The sequence below is a fragment of the Cardiocondyla obscurior genome, linkage group LG08, assembly GCF_019399895.1.
Source record: "Cardiocondyla obscurior isolate alpha-2009 linkage group LG08, Cobs3.1, whole genome shotgun sequence".
NCBI lineage: Eukaryota > Metazoa > Arthropoda > Insecta > Hymenoptera > Formicidae > Cardiocondyla > Cardiocondyla obscurior.
In genome coordinates this window covers 2,468,988-2,488,528 of record NC_091871.1, presented here as the reverse complement: position 1 = coordinate 2,488,528, position 19,541 = coordinate 2,468,988, and the positions used below count along the sequence as shown (strand labels likewise).

At 33.7% G+C, this 19,541-nt stretch overlaps 3 protein-coding genes across 5 annotated transcripts; 2 read left to right on the top strand and 1 right to left on the bottom strand.

Annotated features, from left to right (window-relative positions):
• Nucleotides 1–27: 27 nt before the first annotated feature.
• Mms4 (Methyl methanesulfonate sensitivity 4) lies at nucleotides 28–3,342 on the top strand. The gene is made up of 3 exons (XM_070660242.1): nucleotides 28–1,314; nucleotides 1,411–1,464; nucleotides 1,639–3,342. The coding sequence occupies exons 1-3, from the start codon at nucleotides 28–30 to the stop codon at nucleotides 1,747–1,749; spliced, it is 1,452 nt and encodes a 483-aa protein (XP_070516343.1). The 3' UTR covers nucleotides 1,750–3,342.
• On the bottom strand, nucleotides 1,938–8,246 carry Rcd1 (Reduction in Cnn dots 1). Of its 2 annotated transcripts, XM_070660220.1 has the most exons (9): nucleotides 7,911–8,244; nucleotides 7,806–7,834; nucleotides 7,402–7,666; nucleotides 6,662–7,250; nucleotides 6,302–6,580; nucleotides 5,522–6,205; nucleotides 5,014–5,371; nucleotides 4,738–4,914; nucleotides 1,941–3,674 (listed from the first exon to the last, which is right to left on the bottom strand). In XM_070660220.1, the coding sequence occupies exons 3-9, from the start codon at nucleotides 7,650–7,652 to the stop codon at nucleotides 2,596–2,598; spliced, it is 3,417 nt and encodes a 1,138-aa protein (XP_070516321.1). In that variant the 5' UTR covers nucleotides 7,653–7,666; nucleotides 7,806–7,834; nucleotides 7,911–8,244; the 3' UTR covers nucleotides 1,941–2,595. The 2 variants fall into 2 exon arrangements, with proteins under 2 accessions (XP_070516322.1, XP_070516321.1); XM_070660221.1 differs by having other exon boundaries at nucleotides 1,938–3,674; nucleotides 6,302–6,577; nucleotides 7,402–7,834; nucleotides 7,911–8,246.
• Nucleotides 8,247–8,402: 156 nt separating this feature from the next.
• Nucleotides 8,403–16,077, top strand: LOC139104624 (RAB11-binding protein RELCH homolog). Of its 2 annotated transcripts, XM_070660204.1 has the most exons (17): nucleotides 8,403–8,495; nucleotides 8,639–8,771; nucleotides 8,915–9,115; nucleotides 9,945–10,103; nucleotides 10,176–10,525; nucleotides 10,615–10,725; nucleotides 10,865–11,109; nucleotides 11,267–11,577; nucleotides 11,743–12,029; nucleotides 12,102–12,429; nucleotides 12,841–12,994; nucleotides 13,068–13,191; nucleotides 13,317–13,587; nucleotides 13,709–13,844; nucleotides 13,992–14,191; nucleotides 14,264–14,525; nucleotides 14,788–16,077. In XM_070660204.1, the coding sequence occupies exons 2-17, from the start codon at nucleotides 8,720–8,722 to the stop codon at nucleotides 14,933–14,935; spliced, it is 3,339 nt and encodes a 1,112-aa protein (XP_070516305.1). In that variant the 5' UTR covers nucleotides 8,403–8,495; nucleotides 8,639–8,719; the 3' UTR covers nucleotides 14,936–16,077. The 2 variants fall into 2 exon arrangements, with proteins under 2 accessions (XP_070516305.1, XP_070516304.1); XM_070660203.1 differs by lacking the exon at nucleotides 8,403–8,495 and having other exon boundaries at nucleotides 8,537–8,771.
• Nucleotides 16,078–19,541: the final 3,464 nt, after the last annotated feature.

Below are 19,541 nucleotides of genomic sequence, written 5' to 3'. Positions count from 1 at the left end.
TGGTAGTTATGTGGAAGTAAGGAATAAATGAGTGCAGCACTAGTGCACCCTTATATATGTATGCATGTACAAAACAAAACAAAACTGAGTGAATTTAAAAGGCTGAAAAAGGAAAACAAAAGAAAAAAAAAAAAAAGGAAAAGAATGTCGAATGTGATCGTGTTGAGTGATTCGGATGAATCGTTAGTTTCTGTCACCAACGAACACGAATATCATTTTAATGCTGTAAACAATTTTGATATTCCAGACGTGCCGTTTCATAACAAATTTGTAGAAAATTTGATGTCGCAAAGTAAAGTCCTTCCCGATTCTAACTTGAACGATGATTATGAACAGCCAGAAAAATCGTCCGGCTCGGAGGACAATCAGATTGAAAGAACTTCGCAGGAGGCGAAGAAAAATGGTCTTAAAAAAAGAAAGGATACATTGAAGGAAGAACGTATGAAACGTCAACAGGCTCTAGCAAAAGAAAAAGCGTTAAGGATTATCGAAAAAAAAATATTGAAGGATACCAGGCCTGGTGAGTGCCTAAAGTTCATGGAAGTGAATCTTGATCAAGGTATTGACCGTATTATTTTACGAGGAGAAATTGAGAGAACGCTGCAGGATGCCGGTGTCAAGTATAATGTAACTAACGAGTTGATTCTTAGCAGTATTACATGGCAGAGAAACATCGAGGAAAACTACATCGATGCAGACAATAGCATACGTACGAACAAAAGAATACAGCTGGAAAATTATGCTGTTGTAATCTGGAGTAGCTACGAGGCAGTGAGGCACGTAGCGGAAGACACTTTCTGCACGTCCATCTCGAAAATTATGGATCTGATACCAAATTACAATATTACACTGATTATCTACGGTATGGAAGAGTATTTTGCGTATTGGAAAAAAAAAAAGTCTAAGCGGAATTCTAAAAATAAAGAACCCGGATTTAACAGCAAAGACACTCAACGGTTTGACGCATTACCAAATGTATCGAGACAGCAGTTGGAGATGTGCCTAGCTGAAATTCAAATAATACACAAATGTACCAGTAGATTAATTGAAACTTCAAAAGATCTGGCTTTATTAGTGTATCAGTATACAAAGTCTATTTCAGAAATACCGTATAAATTGCAGAAAAAAGAGAACCAGGAAAGTAAATTTGATTGGTATGTTATGGGAGATAATAAGAATACCGTACGGGTGGACAAAGATGGTAATGGATTGAAAAGATTATGGCAGCAACAACTATGCCAATTTAACTTGAGTAGTTTGGAAACGTCGGAAGCAATATGTACCGTCTATCCTAGTCCATTGCAGCTTATAAAGGTATTGTTAGAATTAAAAATTTTTGTGTAATATTGAACAGTTCGTCCCTGCTTTCCTTATTAAATAGTAAGTTAAATATAATATTTTTGTTTTTAGGCTTATAGAAATTGCACACCTGACGAAGGAATAAATTTATTAAAAGATATAGCGGTAAGTGTTTCTAGTTTTATTTTTTCTTATTAAATAATTGGACTATATAAAGTTAATTAGTTATTTCTGATACATATTTTTAACTTCGTGTTAGTTAACTCCCATCGCTACATTTGATTCGATTTAATAGGATTTTTTGAGGATAATTGATAAACAATTGATATTATTTGACAGATGAGAAGAGCTGCAGGACCTCTCACAACTGTACGTAAAATTGGACCGGAATTAAGTAAAAAAATGTATGTGATGTTCACGTCACAAAACGGTGATGCTTTATTGGGGTAAGACGTATAATAAATAACTGCATGCTTTTATAGAAATGTTATAATATTAATAAATGCACATAACAATTTTATAATTTTAATACATATTTATCTGTAAGATTTTTTAACTTTTTTATTTTTTTTAATATAAATACAATTTTTTTTAAATTAACTATTTTTTGAAGATAAAAGTATAATTAAAACATTTCGTCTCGTAATAGTTTATTTGTAATTTAACTACATAATATATTAATATAACATATTTTTATACACGGCATACTTTAGACATGTCCATTAATTAATCATAATAAGAAATTGGCATTTTAATTAAGCAATTTACGAAACTGCATTATTATTAGTTAATTTAATTTTTTTTTTTATTTATAAGTCAATCTATCGGCGAACATTTTATGCATATAAAACATTTTTGCGTGCGACGTATTTTTAATACTATCAGATACTTTAATTATTAAACAATAATTGTAATATTCTAATCTTTTTCACGTACACTCACATATCTTTTGTTTATTGGCATCAAACATAATCTATGTATATATGGAACTTTAAAATAGATCGTATTGTAATCTCATTGTAGTAACAAAGTATTATTAACCATTATTAAAGCTTAGTGACCAGTATGTGATCAATGTGTGATATAGAATAGGGTAATTATTGTGTATAATGTTGAATACGATAATGATACATCTTATAAAACAAAAGTAATATTTTAATATGTGAATATTATGCGCGCGGCCGCCTTTGCGAATGTTGTATTTAATACTAACACTTTCAAATGATAATAATTGCAAATATTTTCTCACATATCGTGGAATTAATATTATCGTCGGGCATGCTATGTATTCTACGTTTACGTTTCGCCGATATTACCGAAAACCGGCTGTTCTGAATTATGTTCGATCTCGTCTAATTTAGTCTCATTGAAAACCTCACAATCGTTGTCGAGAGTTGCGGACGGTATTTTGTCAATTGCAGACGGTATATATTTTCGTTCGATAATATTCGTTTTAATAGCGTCTTCAATCTCGAGAATGTTATCAATGCGATCGTCGTGATTTGTAGATAACAGAGACGATTGCGCTTGCACAAATCTGTGCTCGCTTTTCTCAAAAGTCAAGATTTTTGGCGCATTAATGTCTTCTGAAATTTTTCTAGTTGCAATTTGCTCGGTTTTTTCGTTTTGCTGAACGGGTTGTGAGTTTCTTTTAGCTAGTATGATTTTGGTATATTTTATCGTAGGTTGTACTAATCGATTTTCTATCGGCACGCCGATTCTACTTTTCGCCGAGACGCCGCTATTCTGTGACCGCGTCTGCAATATCAATTGATTTAAGTTTTGCACAGGCATATTCGGACATATAACGGTTTGCGCAGAGGCTGCTCCGAGTTTATTCGGTAATTTGTCCTGCTTATTGCTGATTAAAACTACTTTGGTGGTGCTGTTTAATTTTGGTCTCTCTTGAGGCTCTTTAGTCAACGTCGTTTGCGTCACTACTGGCATCTTATTTATATTACTCAGATTGTCGTCATCTTTAGCAAATATTATCGGTATATCTAATATGTTACCTAAATCATCGTCTATGTCATTTCCAAGGCTTTGCTTTTGGGCACCTTGAGGTTTCCCTTTTTGTAGTCTTTGCAAATTGTTAGCATTCACCGTGATCTTTGGCATTGTTTTCATCGAGTTTTGTGAGATGTTCAGCTTGCTGGATAACGGAAGAAAATTGGAGCCTTGACCACTAAGCGGAACTATCACCGACGAAGATGCGCTTCTATTTTGGAGGGAATTCTCGACAATCACTATGTTACCGCACGATGTATTATGAGAGTTATCAGTGTTATTGGATACGATTCCTTGCCGTGGTAAATGCGCCGACTTGGATATGTCCAATAAGTGAGAATCACTGCTCATTGCCGTTTCTTCCATCACTATAAAATATATAGGTATATTTGTTTTAAATCGTAGAAATATAATATGCTAACATTATCATATTATAAGCATGCAATAATATTCTGTGACACTATATCAACACATTCAATATTTTCTATTTTTTTAAATATGTAATTATAAAACAATTTTATACATAATGTAATGTGAATGTCAGGATGGGCATAAATTCAGAGTAAGTAGGATTTTTTACTTTACTGTAATAAAACCATAAGTGTTAAATATTTTTCTTACCAAGTATTATATGGGGCAATGATATACTGTTACAAGTAATAACGAATGTTTATCGCCGTCCCAAACGTTTGTTGTAAATTAAAATATTAATTAAATTTCCCAAAACCAATTACTCGAAATTATCCAGATTCATTAACATTTATTAATTTTTTTTACATCGTTTTACTCAAGACGGATAGGATTCAGGTTGGGAAGTAAACAAATTCGAATTTATATCACAAAAAAATATTTATTGAATACAAAAGTAATAAACATTTTTTTAAGTAATTCTATTTTAATTATAAAGAAAATATATGTATAAAAGAATGAATTTGCAAAGTAAATTCAATATATGATTAATATTAAACAGCCTTAAAAAAGAGAACTGTTTTAGTTTCGCAAAAAAAAAAAAAAAATTTACAATAATTATTAGCCGAATAAATTGCTAATTATCACAAATTAATGTAAATTTAAGAAATATTACGTAGTATATCTTTTATAAAAATATGTGTTTTCCAAAAATATTGTTTTTAAAAGATTTAGCCAACATGGTTTTTTGTCTATGATAATGTTTTACAACATTATCGTATTTTTATGAATAAGTTATTATAGCAAACTGTAATTACATATGTACTACAAGGTTCCATATGTAACTTTAAGTGAACATAGTATTATATTTATTAAATGTTTTAAATTTTGTTTTTAAAAACGTTCACATAAAGCAAAAGTTATAATTGGTTAACGGACGAATCAAAATTATAAAGCCTATATTTATTTAAAACTACGTTTCAGATAAATTATTTGATAATTGATTAGATAATTGTAATCTACCTTTTGGAGAGGTTGATGCGGACGATGTTACAGTATTTGCCGACGAGTTAGTGGTTGTCAGTAGTATACTAGAAGCCGATGATGTACGGGCAGAGGATGCACCGCTCACGATAGGGTTTTTTCCACTTTGCAAAAGATTCGATAAAGTCCCACTTGTCGCCATAGGTTTACTACTTCCTATTCAATTAACAAAAAAAAAATTAAATTAAATAAAAAAAGACAACTTTGATAATACTTATGTACTAATAATGTTAATTAATTATATATTTATCTTACCAGTAGGAGTTGCATTAACTTTAATTTGATTTCCTGAGGCGAAAACATTCACCAATTTAGTATCTCCACTTTTGTCAAGCGTATTAACGTGTCTAAAATTACTCGACACTATATTCGAGTAAGATTTATTAGGAGACACTATTGTTTTCATTTTTGAAATATTCTGCAGTGGCAGATTTGAAATCTTCGGTATTTTAACACTCGCGGCCGAAGATTTGGATATATTAGACGTTTTAGAAGAAGTCGTTGTAGTAGATTGACTCATTGTGGTAGGTGCTAAACGTATCGGTCCTATTGGCGCTAAACTTGCTAACGTGCCAATATTGAGCGTTATGCCATTTTCCGAATTAGCGTTGGTCTACAAAAAATTATATGTAGTATATATAATTGAAATTATTATTTGTAGCGTATATCTATAATTAACGTGTACAGGGTAAATTTTAATAGCGTGTCAGCGTTTTATCGACCAATACAAATATCTCACAATGTATTATATAAGTATAAGTACCTGTCCAGGATGCTTAGGATTCTTCAGTTCGGTGGTTTGATTTCTCTGATTGCTTGTGAGCCGCTTCCGTTTCATAGTAGAAATGTGATTTGTAACTTGTCCACTTACTTGTGTCATATTGGATTGAATATTGAATGAACCGATTTTGGGAACCGAACTCGATGCTACGTTCGTCCCAATTGATAATGTGGAAGACACCGGTGTGGACGGTCGGGATTTTTTCACAGTTGGAGAGTTAGGTTCACTTTCTACGGAACTACTAGTCGAGTTTCTTCGTTTGTGAGAGTCTTTTTTGCTCTTACTGTCACAATTAGGCGCCATCGTTGATCGTAGTGGTAACGGATGCGGTTGCAATAAGATACTACCAATAAAATCTCCAATCTCATCTAATATACATCGATCTACCATGCTCTGCGTGATACCCTCGAGTATTTTTTTAGATGTGGATATTCTAAGATGATCGTCAGCTGTACCCACAACCACCAAACTTGTCTCGACTAGCATTTTCTCACGAAGTTCTTCTAAATCGTCCGGTCTAACGAGGGTAGCGTTTTGTCCAATAATAAACATGATAGGACAGCGAATGTCCATTAACATATCATCGGGCGTACCCCGTTTTCCCTCAACTGTTGCGAAAGGAAATCCAATACAAATAATGGCTGTTATATGCTCCATTTGAGCGATCTATAAAATAAAACAATTAAAAATCAGTAATAAAATATAAAAAAAATTAAAAAAAAATTGATGCAATAATGCAAAATATATATAAAATAATTTTACCTGACAAGCAAGCGCTGCACCGGCATTGAAACCTACGAGTATTATCGGCCTACCAGGGCAATCATTTCTAACATCCTGTACTTTGGCTCTTGTAGCTTGAATTAATTGATCCATGCACACCATCATAGTCATTCTGTTAGCTGCTAAACTCATATGAGCGTGAACAGTAGCAACCACGCCTAATAATCCCAACTGTGTGATCCACTTGTGCTGACGAGAGGAAACAGTTGTCAAGCCCGAAGGTACTATTATTAAAATTGGATTTCCGGGCAATTTCTTCTGCAAACAATTATGTTAATTACCATTTTTTATATTATTAATGCAGGACAATAATTACGTTAATAATCAAGATTTATTTACAGGTCTATTTCCACTCAAATTCTGTCCGACTGGATCCCAAGATCGTTTTAAGAGCGACCCAAGCATTTCCCATGTTATGGAACCACCCTTAGCATTGATGTTTGGTTGTACAGCAATCATTTTATCGATTAACTGAGGGATCTTTAGCCTCAAAGCTTGTAAGATATCGAGATAGATGGCTAAATATTCCCGAGGAAGATGCTCGAAAAGTAAATTATGTAGCCATTGAACCAATCTCCAGTCCCATCCAGTTGATGCTAATGTTTCTCGAAATCTTCTCGCAGCAATATCTACCGACGTTCTTCGAAAAATTGGTTCTGTTTCGCTTTTAGCTTTAGCTAACCTTGCAAGCCTCTCAGAGCTTAATATTCGTGTAATTTTGGTAAATATACGATTTTGAATTGGTGACCATAAAGTTTTTTCTATTTTCTCCTCCCAATCTTCTTCCTCTTCCTCGGGTCGTGCAAAACTCGCCAAACGTTCAAATTCGTCCATCATATGTCTAACTCTTGTTAAATCCAAAGGTAATGATGAGGATTCGTTATCAACATTTTCCACATCAATTTCTTCATCCTTTCTGTGCTTATCACTACAAGATACAAAAAAAAGGTTACATCTACTCGCGTAAAATCATCACACTCGCGTAAAATTATCACACTCGCGTAAAACCATCACACTCGCGTAAAATCATTACACTCGCGTAAAAATAATACTAAGTTAAAGATCAGAAATAAGCTTACCTTGTAGTATTTTTTGAGAAAAACAGTTTTTTAATAGGTTTTACATAAATGTTCTCTGGCTTCCAGTTACAAGGCCGAGCATAACAATGGTCTTTAAATATTACATCGACGTCCATCTCGTAATTTCCAGCTAGTTGATGTAAATATGCTGTCAATTTGTTTGAAATGTCATCAAATGCATCAGTAGTCGGACTTGGTAGCCCAGAACTGCTTGTAGAAGTGGATGGTACCATAGGCACAGATGTTAGCATTATGCTACCTTGAGCTAAGTCAATTAATAGTATATACAGATATATTAATATACTCAATACATCTGTCTCCCTTCTAAATATTCAAATATTACGAATGATGACGACATTATTGTAGTGTAAAGTAGATTAACTTTCTTCTCTTTTTTTTCTTACCCTCTTTGTTTTTCTCAGTAGAACTGTCTCTGGAAAAGACAAAGTTCAGTTACATTTTATACATTAAAAGAAAACAGCCTAATTCACTTAGTGTTTCCTACTAACCTACAACCACACTAATCGTAAAATATTGTTAAAGCATTTATATCTTTCTTATACGCGAGCAGTTCGAAAACTAGCCTCTATTCTTTTCTGAGTGTGCACTTCAATGCGCTTGCCTGATTCTCTCCAATTCTCCCTCCACCACCTTCTCGGCGAATTAAGAAAGGAAGGAAGGAATGAAATAGCACACCACCGTTGTTGCTCTCTTTCTTTCTAGCGTGTTCGTTAGTTATCGCCTTTTGTTTTTTTTCTGCATAGTAACGGTGGTAACCATAGACCTTATGATCGACACTGTGTAACACACAGGCACACTGTGTCGACACAGTGCCTCTTACCTGGAAACAGAGAGCCCAACTCGGAATCGCGGCTTCCACGCGTACAAATACAGAGGCTCGTCCGTGTGAAGCCAGCGCTTCGGCTGCCGTCGGATAGAAGAAAGCCAGAATCTGGCCTTTGCTTCTATCCGACGGCAGCCGAAGCGCTGGCTTCACACGGACGAGCCTCTGTATTTGTACGCGTGGAAGCCGCGATTCCGAGTTGGGCTCTCTGCCTGGAAAGCATAATTTACGCTTGCTTTGCGTTCGATAAGTAATTAAAATTTTTTTTATAGTTAACGTGCATTGCGGCAGAGGACTCGAGTTTAGAGTCTGAAGTTGTAAGATGAGTTGTCGCTGTATTTGCACAATAAGTAATTGGTTACCGTTGCATATGTGTTGCGTTTAACGTTGCAGCAGCGTACGGAAGGCGGATTGATATTGTCTCACGTGAGTTCGAAATGTCATTCCTTCGGAATACCTGAGTTTATTCACATCATGGCGAGTATTTTCGAGGAAATAAAGGAATCTCTGACTGCGAACAGCAAAGGTAACCTTTCAGCTCGCTAATTCTTACGACAATATGTGCCAATTGTTTGATTGTTATCACACGATGTGTTGTCGATTGTGAAATCATTGTTTCAATTGCAAAATACTCGATGGGCTTGTCTTTTACGTTCTTCATTACTTCAGGATGCGCAGCTCCAAGGACGTCAATGTCCTACGAAGACATAGCCACAAAACTTCTCAATGAGAAGCTTTTTTTAACTGCTCTGGAATTACACGCCGAATTATGCGAAGCAGGCAAAGAGCTGCCTATCCTTAAAGAATTCTTTTCAAATCCAAACAACTTTGAAAGCTCAAATATCAAACCAGAGCCATATACTTCAATGCGTAAGTATTTTATTACTTGTTAATGTGATAAAAATGACAGAAATTTTCGTAAATGTATAGAAAACGGGCCAACTCTCCGGTTTTATTCAAATTTTTACACGCGTAGATTTTAACCTGTAAAAAACAATTTTGATAATTAAAATTGTCGCAAAGTATTAATAACAGGGTTACGAATTTTTTAAAATTGACACGTAGTAGGTTAGGTAATATGTCACAACAAATGTCTACGCGTACTCTGCATGCTCTTACCTTTTTTTTTTACTTTAACATGCCCCTTTTACTTGCCCATCTTACCATTTTCCTGCTTTAAAATAACTTAAATATAACAGTAGAAAAAATTATTTAATTTTATAAATTTATTATTTATATAAATATTATAAGATTAAATAATTTTTTTCTACTGTAAATTTAAGTTATTTTAAAGCAGAAAAATGGTAAGGGGGGCATATTAAAGCAGAATAAGGTAAGCGGGCATGCAGAGTACGCGTAGACATTCGTGGTGTGACATATTACCTAATCTAATAAGTATTAATTTTAAAAAATTCATAACTTTATTACTTACGCTTTGCGACAATTTTAACAAACAGATTCGTTTTTTACAGATCGAAATCTACGCGTAACTAAAATTTCAAGAAGATCGGAGAGTAGGCCCGTTTTCTATACATTTACCGAAATTTTTAAAAACAATTTTTTTAATCGATAAATAAAGAATCGAAAGTAATTATTGTTAAATAGTAAAATTAATAAATATAAAATATCTTGTGTTTTAAGTTATTACACATATTTAATTAAATTAACACATAATTTAAAACACATAATTAAATATTAGCCAGGTCTTCTAGTCAGGCAACTTTGGACTCATTGGATATGACTCGATATTCGGAGGATGGAGCAGGCGTTGATGAAAGAGTAGCCATTCTTGAGTTTGAATTACGCAAAGCTAAAGAAAATATTTCTGCATTACGTGCTAATTTAACTGTAGTGACGGGTAGGCCTTATTTAAATTACAAAATATCTTTGAATTAAGATACATTTTTAACTAATGCAATAAAAATTTTAGAATTGGAAAATACATTGAAAACACCAGATAAAAGTTCTGCAAAGAATTTGGCTGCTGAGCTGCCTATAAAACCACATGAGCAGAAAGCATTAAATTTTCTTATTAATGAATATCTACTAGCGAGGTTGTACAAGCTCACTTCAATCACTTTTAGCGATGAATGTGAGAATCAGGATTTCGAAGATTGGCAGGATGTAGGATTAAATATTCCCAAACCCACAGAGTTATTACAGATATATCGGGAATATATGAGAGCGAACGGATACGATACACCCTTATCCACAAGTGTTGCCGTGCAAACAGATTTTGTTATCGAGAATATTGAGGAGAAGGAGGAATCTCAAGAAATGGTTTGTTATTTTAAATTAGTTTAAAAAAAGGTTTAAAATGTTTAAATTTTTTATTACTGTAATTTCTATGACTTCTATAATCTTTATAGGCTGAACAGATCGAAAGATTACAACAGCAGATTGCAGTGTTGGAACAAGAAAAATCTGCTTTTCAGGAAATTATTTCGTCAAAGGAAAACGCTATAGAAAATCCGATAAAAGTGAGTTAATTAATTAAATTAATCTATATAAAGTAATCTTATAATGTACAAATTAAGAATGTAACAGAGACAAATCAGTTAACACAATTTAATGATTATATAGTATATTATATGTTATAAAAGTGACTCTTACTTACAGTCCGGTAGCTGTGGAACTATTCGGACTATTAATTCGAACTCTACAACTCCTGATAAGTTTGAGCTACTTGAACCATTACCGAGAGATATGTCGACCACTACTCAGGAACCGGAAGAAGACGATAGTGCTTCCGCGATAGTTAGCTTAGACGAAACGGATCCAGGAGATAAAGAATGGACCAGGCTACAATTACCTAGAGTAAATATTACAGAGAAATCTTCTACCTTATCAACCGCATCCTCCAGGTTATTTATATTATTATATATTTTTTATTAAAAGAAATATATATATTAAGATTTTATTTAATTAATCGAAGTAGAATAAATTTGGGAAATAATACAAAACAATTTTCATCTTAAATTTTAAGAATTATTTATTTATTTGTAATTTTAATCATTACAGAGATTTACCAGTTAAATTTAAATCGGAAATAGCGACACATTGTATAGCGAATATTGCGGGATCATTAATATCGTCGGTGGAAGAATCATTGAAACGTGGAATCACCAGGGATACATTAGTTGATATTTTAGCATATACCCTGCCTCGTGTAGTACCCAATATTATTCTTAATAAGCGCGAAGAAATTATTCCCCTGATACTCAGCACAATCTATCTTCATTCCAATTCCAGCGAGAGGGAAAAATTGTTGCAATTGTTATTTAATTTAAAAAAAAGGCCACAAGAAGATGAGCGGCAAATGATATTGGCGGGTTAGTAAGAAAATTGTATAATTTAATAATTTATTTTGAAAAACCGTTGAATTTGTCGCAATCTAGATATTATAAATCGCAATATATGTATAAATTCATTTTAAAAAATGTATTCTTTTAATTAAATTTGTTATTAAAAAATTTTATATATTTTTCTTATAATAGGTTTAATTGTAATGACAAAATTTGCTGAAGAACCTTTGGAAACAGAAGAAATTTTAACAATTTGTTGGGAACAAAGCCAACACAAATATCCAGAGAGAAGATTATTAGCTGTTGAATGTTGCTCCGTATTAGCGTCTTATACTTCAGTGGACATCAGAAACTCGTTAATGTTATCAATGTTGCAACAGATGTTGTTGGAGGATAAGGATCCCATTGTACGAACTAGTGTAGTGAGAAGTCTTGCGCTACTTATAGCTTTAATGGACGATCCTGATAAGTACTTCCAAGTAAGTAATTTATTATTTGTATAAAATATACATATTAACCGATTGTTTTACATACATATATATAAATTACAGTGCGAGGAATTGGTATTAACAGCACTCCATGACACATCATCGATGGTTGTTGAAACGGCGTCGTCGATATTGTTACCAGTTTTGGCACAATGGGCATTATCTCTGAAGAGGCTGCATCTAAATCTGCTGCCACGTATAATTTTAAAAGTTAAAAATCAGCTAAAACCAGCGCACTCTCAATCTTCGCCAAACAAGGATTATGTCAACGAGGAAAAGTTGACACCATCGATCAATATTCTGCAGTGTATCTTACCTTATACGGTCCTGTGTGTTGCCAACGTCGATACGGTGCGAGCTTGTATCAAGGACGATACGTCGTCAGAATTGTGTGAGTAATTAGAGGAAGTAAATGACAAATATATACGTATATATTATACATCGTATCGAATAAAAGAGACGAATTTACGTTTAAATGTTTAGAAGTTAGAAAGTTTGGAAAATAACAAAAAAAAAATTTTATAAGTCTTACATAAAAGTTAAAATTAATATAAATGCTTTGAAAATGAAAGTTAACAATATCTAAGAAATTTACAATTTATATGGATATAAGTAAAATATTTTTAAAGTCAAATATTGAATTTTTTAATAATAAAAAATAAAGTAATACGAACTGTTAATAATATAAGAAAAGCATCTGAAGAACTGTGCTATCAAAACTCTTTTAATACATTTTGTATAAAGCTTATAAGCTCGTACAAAAACAAAAGCACAAAAGTTTTCTAGAAACTTTGTGGTGCAGCCGAGGAATTTCTGGCGTTATGTCATTCCAATATCACCGATCCGAGGATATTCTACGAGGACTCTGTCGATGTCGGTGTTCTTCTCAATACCTTCTTCTCTAGAGCTTGGGAGGATACATCCTGGCCAGAATTAGAATGGTTTACGAAAAAATTGTAAATATTACTGATCCATTATTAAAATATGTATTTTCAGATATTAATTTTAAAATTTAATTTATTTTTGCAGAGTATTTGATGTTTTGGATATGGTGAAATCTGTGGATACAACTCAGGAAAATGTTTTGAAAACCCTTCTTACGTATATTTATTCATTATGTGTAGGCTTTGGGAAATATATCACACATTCGAGGGTAAATATAAAATTTTATATCTAGACAGAGATATTACTTAAAATATTTAATAATTTTAATGGTTTAATTCAAAAATTTATATAAGTATTAATTATAATTTATTTTATAAATAAATATTATTTCAGATACAGACAGTATTTTCCATGGAAGTATCGGAACTTGAAAAGCAACTAACAACACTATCAGCTGAAAAGAAAACTATGAGCCTTCCGTTAATCCCAAGTTACTTAGTGATTCTGAGTATTCTCGATTTCACAGAGCTCGCAAACTATTTCAAACAATTCCTTGTGGTTTTATCGATGAGCGGCACTAGCATATCTTGCTTACAAATCGCTGCCAGTATTTTATGCGCTCGTGAACAAACACAGGAATATGTTCTTGCTAGTCTGTGGGACGGTTTGTGTCACATTTTTTCTTATATGTTATATTCTCATCAATTAATATAAATATTATACGACGTTCTGCAAAATAATTTTTAATTATGATACATGGAATAAACTTAGTTTCTTCTCTACAGGTGTAATGCATCAAAGGTCCTCTGTAAGGTGCGCAACAGCGACATTATTCGGTTCCATTATTACGTACATCTCGGATCGATTAGCAAATGCCAAAATCGTACCAGCCATCGTAACCCTTGCCAGCGATCCTGAAGTGTGAGTAATCCATTCTATTTGCTTTACTTTTACACATAAATTCCAAGATTCTATGCACGATTCATAAAATGCTCTTTCCTTTGAAATCGCTTTTTTTTACGATATTGATATCTTTACGTTATGTAATAATTAAATAAATAATATTAGTGACGTACGTTGTGCTGCAATCTCCACCATGGGCCGTATAATAACAGAATGCAAAGTAAGGGAAGCGCGTGATAAAGCACGTTTAACGTTAGAAACGATCGCGAAAGATCCTCAGGAACTCTCTCCAATTTTGGCCACGTCGTTAGTATCCACGTTTACGGTCGTCGCTCCTACCTGTCCGCAGAATTATATAGAAGACAGTACGTTACCTTACATGTATAATATATGTTTTTTAATTCTTTAATTCTACTAAACTATATTTTTTATTGTAGTAATAGCGACGCATTTGTCAACGATTGCTTCGTTCGCACTTCAACAGAATCGTAAGATCGAATTGGTAAACGCTTTAGTGGAGGCATATTCCGTATTGGTTTATTGTCCGCTAAGTAGTCAATGCGTTTCCGGAGTAGTGTTACCGGGACTAAGAAATCTCGAAATCTTAGTAAATCAATGCCTACCTCAGCAAAAAGACGCGGTGCGTTCTTTAATGAGAGAAGCGGAATCCAGACAAGATTTGTCGAAGCCAGTTGACAGGTATTAAGAAAAAAAAAATATTTAATTACATTTATATAATAAAGTTATGAAGTAATAATCATAAAACACATGAGAACACATAAAAAAAATGTTATATTGTTAATTGTAATCTATAATTACAGTATTCTATAGAATTTCTAAATTTCTGAATTCCGATAATGTATGCACTGTTAAATATTTTTTTAAAAACGTTATCTTGTACGTACCTTATCAAAAATGAAAAATATTTAAACGTTTGTAAAACGTTATCTTTATACTCCAGACCACTCTCAACGAGTTCCGGACTCTCTTTGTCGATGGCGACAGTAAATGTCGGCCAAGGCGTCGAGGATATGCGGCAAAGGATGAGCAAGATCTTTCAACAGAAAACTGGATCGCCTGGCATGCCGAATATTTTCCGCAAGAAGTAAACTCCTCTTTATCTTATAACAAGAAGCTACAAAAAGCTCGAACGTCATGTGAAAAATGCGAGCACAAAAGGTTGTTGTTAGATATAAATGTATAATATTGTTTTAACGAATGTTAACTTATTTTTTTATCGTGCTAACTCTGTAAGTAATGTGTAAATTATTTTGTTCAAATATTAACACGATCTGAGGAGTTTGGAGGCGAGAAAAAAAAATAGGAATATTTTTTCATATTTTATAAAACTCGGATGTCCATTCTGTTCGCGCTTTTGCAGCATTTGACATTCCTCCTCTTTCCTACGGTCCCTAGAAACGGAGATAATTTAAGAGATCGCAATTAACAGTAATTAATGTTTAATTTCGAAATCTGTCACTTTACATAGTAATAAACAAACGTCATAGATCATATCATATATCATATCATATATACCGCATATCATATATATATAATACACAAGTGTTTTCCTCGTAGAATAGTTTACAAAATCAGACTTTCTAGGAATACACATCCTGTTGCGTCCTGCTCTTGCTCGGTTGTTTCCGTTATATTTTTTCCTTTCTTTTTATATTTAATCACAGCTTATCCTGATGCGTCAACGAAACGTTGCTATTGTATTTTCATTTTTCTTTTCTCCATTTGATAATTTAATCGACATAATCGTCGGAGAGAGTTTCGCCTTTCTGGCCTCGGCAGACCAGATTGGCGACCTGGGAGGCTCTGAAAGCTCAGTCCACCAGGACTAAAACTCGCAATTCAGCGTAGATCTATAAAAATCACATAAAATAGCACACAATTAGCCGTAATGCGCTTAAATTAGCGGACAAAGTACTTTCGCAATATCTTACTTAATTTTTTTTTTCTTTTCTCTCGTTGTTCCTTTATTCTACGGCGTTCAAAATTCAAGAAACACTGTCAATCGTATCGGCTAATTTTCTTTTTTTTTTCTTTTTTCTTTTTTTTTTTTTCTTTCGCCCCATCCGTCTCTCTCGCGATTAATATCTGTAGCATTATATTAAATCTTTCGGCCTAATTTACGTTAGCCAGCTGTACAATTACACCACGCTTTCTGCCTCCCCGTGCATGTATAACAATATCAGAAAGCAACAAAACGAGACGCGTGAATATATAAGAGAAAAAGGATAAACGGAGAAAAAAAAAATCAAAAAAAAAAAAAAAAAACTGAGGACCAAAGAACCCGTGTTAATCCAAGAAAAGGAAATCGAAACGAGGTCGTTTGATAGATCGTTAGAGTCGCTCACGTGTACATGTGTATGTGTGACAAGGCGCGCGATTACGCGAATCGCTATTTTTTTTTTTCTTCCCTTCTTTCGTTCTCTTCCGTCTTTTATGAATCCGCGTACATGAGAGTCAGCGACGCAAATCGCAATATAGAATCGTGAAACGCACATCGCGACATTACTTTTTACGCACACATACATCAAAACGTATGTATTATAATGCCTTAGCCTATCTCGCGCGCGCGCGAGAGCACGTGTGTATGTATGCATGTGTGTGGTAGTATACATATGCGTATATAATATATATACATTGAATATATTTTACTACATCGTTGGAGAGTGGCGGTGAAGCACAACCGCATTCCCGGAGAGAACCGCGCGCGGTTCGTCAAAAAAAAATATATATATATATATAATATATATATAATCTGTATATCGCTTCTTGTATATTATAATCCTTAATGAAACACGCTTTAAGACTCGCCCAGAACGCAACGTGTGCGAATTGAGGCGATCCATACACCGCCTCAATCCGACGCGTCTAAGATTTGTCGGCGATCGACGATCAATCATTTTCCCTCTGGCATCCCAATCCAGATGCATCCGCTTTTTACTTTTGGACGCATCATCTAGCTCACGGATGCAGGAAATTGGGATATACACATTTATATATATATACATGTCTCTCTCTCTCTCTTTCTCTCTCGCAGAAACACGCAGCGGACGACGACAATTATTGAGAATTGATTTCCAGAGAATCGTGCGGCGAAAGATCATCCCTTGGTGCTTCCTGATTTTTAGGCGACCTCAAGGAAATCCCGAGAGTGATTCTATACAAGTAAAAATTCTACCCGAATCAGGACCCTCCGCAATTACTCGAATTATTTCATTTTTCCCTGCGTTATTTTTTTTTTATTGATTATCTTGGACGTCTTTCGTATACGTAGGCCTATTCCTCCGACGGGAATCCGTTAAACCGTCTTCAGAATATCCGAGCGTTTCTCGCCTCGTCATTACAGTATCGCGATAATGACAAAGTTTAATCGCTATTATCCGACTGTCTTAACCAGTCTTTATTACAGAAACAATTAATCTTTGAAATCTCAACGCTTAGTCGCCTAGGAATATTTCCGCTTTTAATGATCTACAGATTCTCAAGTGGGTAAAAAGATACATGAAATTGATTTGAAAGGCTACTGAAGCTTCGAGTAACATAAATGACGTCGTACATGCACGTAGAAATATCTTCCGAGCAATCAGCTTAGTTCGTGGAAGATTGCAAGACCAGGGGAATTTCTTGCCGACACGACATACGATCCTCTGAGAGCCGACACTTTGTCCGACATATCGTTTATTTGATTTATTCAACTCAATATTAACAGAAACAGCTGACAATCCTATTTTGAAAACGCCCTGTGTTGTATGTGTGTATAAATGAAACGGCAGCATCATAAGTTCAAAGTATAGCAGTATGTACATCGATACGTCATACTGTTGCATCCCTCTATTCGCAGGAGATCGATTTTTCGTTTTTTTCGTCTTTATATGCCTTTTTTTTTTTTTTTTTTGTTACACTTCGTTATCTCACAAAACTCGCATACCCGTAATTATCAACAAATACATATATGTGTTTAAAGAGATATACATATATATATATATATATATATATATATATATATATTTGTTAATAATGTCCTATCTATATATCTCTATTCCTCTCTCGCATCCTTTTTCTCAGTTTTTTTTTTTTTTTTTTCACTCTAACATGTGTGTGTATGTGTGTGTAAATGTGTGTGTGTGTAATGTGTGTAAATACATATGCATCATCGTAACACCTAAAGCCAAAAGCTCCTGCTTATAATAATAAAATAATGATGATAATAATATAATAGAGCAATCAATAGTACTAATTAATATTAATAGTGGTAATAGATAATCAATAATATACAACATACTTTGAGGCACTTAAATGCGTGCTCAATTAGTCGTCCCGATTCTCGCAACACTAGCTACTCCGAATTAATATGTTCTCTCACGCACATTTTTTTTTTATTCTTTCTCTTTCTCTCTTTCTTTCTGTTTCTCTCTTGGCCGATTAAAAACCTGATACTAAAATTCTCAAACGTCTCAGTGCACCTCGTGGTCAAAGGGTAGAAGATATAATCTAACAAACGAAATCGATGATCGCGACGCAACAAAGAGTATGATGGGTAATTAATTAATAAGTGGGGGATTTAGTCTTCACTCAGATCGGAAGTAGTCACTCTTAATAGCTCCCAAAATCAACGATGATCACCGCGTAATGAATGATACTCGTGCATTAGCGAGCATTACTGTGGCAAGACGGAAGAGTTAACGGAATCGCAATTAGACGATGGAATTGAAAATGTAGGGATGGAATCGCGACGAGAGCTTGTAGAGCAAGGATTGGAACATATTGCTCCATCTTATAAAACAACGTAAAATCCAAGAAGTAATTGGTAAACTTCCAGAGATTTGTTTTGTTGAGATAGATAGAAAAAAAATAGGCACGAATTCTGGCTATCGGGAGAGAGAGCTAACATAAAGTAAAATAAAATAAAAATAAAAATAAAATTATCGAGGAGAGAAGAGAATGGGACTATTTCAAACACGCGAGCTCGAAAATGTTAAAAAAAAAGAAAAAGATTTAAGAGGAAGTTTTTCAGAGATTCGCGTTATCTGGAAATGGATGAGAAATGCGAAATGAAAACCATAGTAATAATGATAGTGAAGTAACGAGAATAGAATAAACAGAATACACAACGAGGCTTCAAAACTTCGGAGAAAGATCCTCGGAAAGCTTTTTCAAACGATTGAAAAAGCTTAGAGCTCGACCAATTCTAAGATTTGAATAACGGAAGTGAATTTAAATCTATTTTACACCAGGGCACTTAAAATGGATCTGAACAAATTGAGGAACAATCAAGGCAAGACAAATTATGTATACATAAAAATATCAACAAGTCGATATAGTATTTAAAGAAAGAAAAAAAAAAAAAAGTTATATATATATATGTATATATATATATATATGGTCTCCGTTTTAACGCGGATCTTGAAAGACCATTACGAAGTATACTATAATACATTTTTTTAATTTAATCCCCTTTTTTAATCATACACTTTTACGTATTACAATTATACAACATGGTGTTATGCACCATTAACCATTAGTCATTACCATACCAACGTTACTAATTAAAATGCGAATTAAACGTATAATTATAATTACATTGTAAAATATAAAGTATATTTTACGAGAGCTATAAGTGCTCGAAATTATCTTTCAAGATTATTCCTCAATTGTGAACTCACTTTTCGTCCCAGAGTTAATTTTACAGGTTCGATA